Source organism: Teleopsis dalmanni, unplaced genomic scaffold (assembly GCF_002237135.1).
Source record: "Teleopsis dalmanni isolate 2A unplaced genomic scaffold, ASM223713v2 unscaffolded_contig_0381, whole genome shotgun sequence".
In the NCBI taxonomy this organism is placed as follows: domain Eukaryota; kingdom Metazoa; phylum Arthropoda; class Insecta; order Diptera; family Diopsidae; genus Teleopsis; species Teleopsis dalmanni.
Window position 1 is genome coordinate 5,563 of NW_024031763.1, and position 5,269 is coordinate 10,831.

At 28.1% G+C, this 5,269-nt stretch overlaps 1 protein-coding gene across 1 annotated transcript; it reads right to left on the reverse strand.

The window, feature by feature from the left end:
* Window positions 1-329: 329 nt before the first annotated feature.
* Window positions 330-1,344, reverse strand: LOC119663417. Its single transcript, XM_038073021.1, has 2 exons — window positions 957-1,344; window positions 330-873 (listed from the first exon to the last, which is right to left on the reverse strand). The coding sequence occupies exons 1-2, from the start codon at window positions 1,305-1,307 to the stop codon at window positions 334-336; spliced, it is 891 nt and encodes a 296-aa protein (XP_037928949.1). The 5' UTR covers window positions 1,308-1,344; the 3' UTR covers window positions 330-333.
* Window positions 1,345-5,269: the final 3,925 nt, after the last annotated feature.

The window sequence follows — 5,269 nt, forward strand, 5'->3', positions numbered from 1 at the left end:
AGATTATTGTACCGTAACATTACTGAAGTTTAGACTTTCTTCGCTGCAAATGAAAAGTCATGAATAAAATTTGCCATCTCATGGCGCGTGCGAATACAAAATAAACTATTTGTTTGCAAATTCATTGTGTCTACTTTTAAGATTTCATAATAAAGTTTAATATTTAAACATTTAGTAATAACTTTTAAAATTTTTATTTGAAGCTCTTAAACCAAGTTCCAACAAAATATTGACCTTAAAATTAATTTCAAAATACACGCAAAGGAAGGAAACATTTTGCGCCATATTATTTTTTCTAATAAGCATAATAGTATTTTTTGTTTTTAATTAGTTTTAATTTTTTTTTACTGAATCATAGTCAGACGTATTACAGTAGCTGCCATAACGCTTTTCGCATATATCGCTATGAGCTCGAAACTCTGATAAACTAGGTAAATCCTTAAACAATGCTTTAGCATTGAAATCCTGTTGTGCATCTCTGTCTTTTGTATTTACCTCATTGGTGGAGTTTTTATTCAAACGCTCATTGACTGATTTCTGCATACCCCAGATAATCGGTGAAGTTTTACACATCAACATTTTTATGCAACCAGCTTGTCCTGGTTCTGTTTCTTTCTCTTCAATCATTGTGATTACTTTATCTGATAAATTTTTATCGGTAATTTCCGTAAGCAATTGTTTCATTTTCTCGTTGGGATTTTCTAAAAACCAATCAACAGGTGAACCATCTCGTAACTTTCTAGGTTGATGTTCATTTTGCTCATAAATAGCGTCAGGCCCCATTCCCGTTTGTGAGTTCAAGTCTTCACCGTGTTGTTTAACCGTTGCTAAACGTTGAGGTGGTCTTGTTGCTGATAAGATTGTGCTGCCAATCTATTTTTTATGTTTTATATATGATATATTTAAATTTTTTAATCAATTTTAATAACTTGTTCTACTGCAAGTAGAATACTTACTGCTTGAGCTACTAGTATAAGGGTATTGATAGCTATTGCGCCCAATTTGCTAGCATCAAATCCAATCATTCGTAGCACCCCCGTTAGTAGATTTGCCGTATCGAAGCCAATATCTACTTTAGAAGGTGGTGGTTCATTTTGTTCTGATTGCTGATTATCTTCTTCGGCTGATGTATCTTGTTGTTGAGATGGTTGAAATAATGACATTAAATCAGGCTTTTTTCTGTTGGTAGTTGTGGAAAAAGCTTTTGCTACTAAATTAGCAACATCAGCAGCTGTATTGATACCTATGGTAAAAGATATGGATTTTGTTATATGTTTTATTGTGATATATTTAGTATGGAGTTTCATGGAATCATAAAGAGTTTCTCTAATTTGAAATAAACTAAATAAACACAATTTAATAAACAATAAGGCATATTAGAATATCTTTTTAGTGTACGTTCTTTAGCAACCTTCCCCGTCTAGGAAGAATCGCTAAAAAACCCGTCTAGGTTTTTGTATTTTCGATAACACTGTACACAGAATATATATATATATTATAAGAGTGATAGTACTTAAGATTCTGTTTAGCTAACTTCGTTATAGATGCTGTCAATAATAACTTTATAAAAACATTTAACTGATTCAGTTTTTTTATAATCCTTCTTATGATTGGAATATTATATATCAAGCTCTCCTCTCTTACATGTGGTAAGCTTCCCTCCTTTAAATCCTTTACTCGTTATTGTAAATGTCAATATTTAACTCTTATTGAAGTTTGAATGAGCTTTTTGTTTTAAGAGGAAAGTATAACTGGAGCGATCGTATCACAGGTTATTATAAGAACAACGTGATACCGTTGTTAATAAAATAGGATATATTCGTGTTTTTATTCTCTTATTAAATATTAAACGCACAATGACAGAAAAGTAAAATAAAATTTAATTTTAAAAATTGTTCATTCATAAATTGTTTATGTTTTTAGACACCTTTCTTAATAATTTAATTTATTTCTATATTATCACATATTATTTTTATTTAACTTTTAATTTATTTTATATAATGTTTTCATTAGTCAACGATGAGTTTCCCGTTGATGACTTTAAATATCGATTAAATAAAAATTATTTTAAAATAACTCATTGCTTTTTTTTTTAATTTTTATTTTTAACAATTACGAAAAACTGACCAAAAAAATACTATATTAAAAATCGTTTGGTCATAAAATTATAAATATTTTATTATATATAAATAATTATATAAAACTAAGCACTAACTATTCGTTTTAGTTATCTGCATCTTCTGCAGAGGTCACTTACTCACCAAACATTTGTCCAGCATACTTAATACCTTCGTTTAGATTATCCATCACTCCTCTTTTCTTCACATTCTTAGCTTCAAAAGAAGCTAAGCACATATATAGAATCAGAATGATATAAATATATTTTAATTTAAAATTTTGTTTCATTTTGTATGAAAACTAATTTTCCTATATAACATTTAACGTCTTCCAGCAAACTGATTCAAACTAAAATTTTTTTAAACATTTTTGCTGTTCAGGTGAAATTTTTACTTTACGAAATCTTAACAATACAGTCGAAGTAAATATGTTCCATAAAAAATGTTGTCACTTGAGTGAGTATCTTCTCCTTTTCATTATGTGTTGGTAGACAGTTTCATTATTTTTTCTTTCTTGGATTTGCTTTAAAATTGAAAAATTTTCATTCAACGCTTCCAAGTGACACGCACGGTTTTAAATTGTCTTTTTACCTAAAATAATCGCAACAATACCTCGACCGGAACAAAATAAAGCTTAGTGATTAACTAAAATAAAGACTTTGTGACAATGGAATTTAAGTGGATTTGGGGAATAATTTTGTAATTTTGAAACCATTAGCTTTGGAATATATTTCCATTATAAAAACAACACCAGCTTTTATTTTTTTAAAAGCGCACCTTTACATAAATGCTGATTGTTTTTGGTTTACTACTTAGTACGTTCTTTCTCATATAATTTTAAAACCATTTGGATATTGCAGAGAACTGAATAATTAAGTTAATTAAAAGTTCTCCTACTCTAGTGTAGATTCAAGACTAGTTAAGTATTGAGAATATATGGCTCCACATATTAAGTTTTTTAAAATTTATGTATTTTTTATTTTATCTCGAAATAATAATAAATACAACTAAATCTATATCATAATTGTTAAGTAGGCACTTTTCCACATAACATTCTACAGATCATCATAAACTATATAAAACTGTCTTACAATTCACATTCCCATTGAGATACTTTTTTATTAAACATTTCTAAATAAAATCATAATTACATTTTATGAAAACTACTCTACAACTCCCAGCAAACTACAATATATATATATATTTATATATTTTTGTATGTATATAAAACAAATTCCAACTATACTCTCTTAAAGAAAAACTTGCTTTAGGTATGGTTGTTGGGTACAATCATATCTTTCACTTGTCATATTATCTAACTATGAAGGCATCATTATGTAGTACCACTTACGTCACAACTTGAAAAAAAGTGATACTGATTTCATAAAAACCCAGATCGAATTCACCCTTTTAATCGAAATATTTTTTTTGTGACAATTTTATCAAGTCAATGAAGCTAGATTAAAAGTCGTTAGAAGTTGAAATACAAGCTCCAGCATTATTTTATATTCAGATATTTAAGCAACTATTAAATTTCTTCAATCTTAGACTTCTTAATTCAATTAAACCCAAAAAATTTCTATACTTTAGTTAGCTGATATGAATAAAGTAAAACTCTTTTGAATTATGCGATTGCAATGAAACTACCATACCATACCATACCATAACTCCCTTCATGTGGCTTGAGAGATATCCATTGCATCAGTACTTAGAAAAGTATGTATTTATAAAATTTTATAAAACAACATCGTTGCTTTAACGCATTTTTAGCTTATATTCAGCGATTGTTAAAATTTCCATCCAGTATCTTTTGTTAGGTTACCACTAAACTAGCAAAGACCTGGAAACATAAATCCATAGATAATGTAATGTTTATCGAGAGCCTTAATCTGTAACTGGTGAAGTCAAAGAGATAGTCTAAAAGGAGATATCTGTCTTGTGATCCAGCTGATCTGACAGAAATTAAAATGGTGATGAATAAAGATGAAAGGAGTGGATTGTAAAGTAGGGAATATGATAGTGGGGAAAAGAGAGAAATCGAGAAAGGAATAATGGAATCACATTAATTCACAAAAATTAATTGTTTTTAAATTTGTATGTGTCTTACGAAAATTAGACAGTTGTAGTTAAACACATGCTTGGGTATATGACAATAAACGAATTAAATAGATCTAACAGGTCGTTTAGTACAACTGTTCTCTTTGATAAGCCATTAAGTTACTACAACTTTTTTAACTTTGAACTTTTGAACTTTTGAAATTGTCTTTAAACATATACCTTAACTCGTTGTATTCAATTCTTAGATATGTTTTTCATATAAATATATATGTCGTATATGTATTTAAAATTAATACAAACATACAAATAAATTATATATTAAATATTTTTTTTTCTTTTTAGGTACGTGGTCATCAAAGAGTGCCCTCCGATTCTAAAGAATTTCATGAGGTAACCAAACGTGATGCACTCCGTTTGCTTGAAAATGAATTGGATCGGTTACTTCAGACATCTGAGACTAGTAAAAGGTCACCACTACAGCAGGAAATGGGACGGTTTGCCGATTTGTTTGGACGTTTTCTACAAGAGGGTAACATATAATTTCTTGAAAAATTAGAAACTAAAATAATATTAAAAATTTTTAAAATTATAATTTCCATATAATAGAGGGTCCGTCCATTGATTGGGATAAAATACAAAAATTACCTGCAAATGCTGTTATGGATTATACAACATTAAAAGCACCCAAAAATGAACAGGTCAGTTCAATATTCTATAGTACTGTCGTTGAAATATATTGGTATATATATAAATTTTTATAATTTTGAATGATATTTTATAGTTTAAAAATAGTGAATGATTATACCCTTTATAATTGTCATATATTGTATGATTTTAATTATACATTTTTTATTTTGCATATACATATGAATTTGCATTATGTTTCTTAAAAATAATTGGACTGATGGTTTATGCATATAGGATGAGGTAAAATATGAATTAACTTAAAAAATAAATTTGTTGAAAAGCCAAAGCTTAAGGCAAGATGCTGATTTGCTTCTAAATGTGTAAAAAATTTTCTAATAAAAGTTTCATTCTATACTTTTTATCTATGCCTTTTCTATGCTGCTAGAGTTTATTATATGTATATATAT

Excerpts from the sequence above, each read along its gene's own strand:
- LOC119663417 (XM_038073021.1), bottom strand. The coding sequence starts at position 1,307 with ATGAAACTCCATACTAAATATATCACAATAAAACATATAACAAAATCC. Across the intron at positions 874-956 it reads TTATACTAGTAGCTCAAGCA|ATTGGCAGCACAATCTTATC; the intron begins GTAAGTATTCTA and ends CATAAAAAATAG.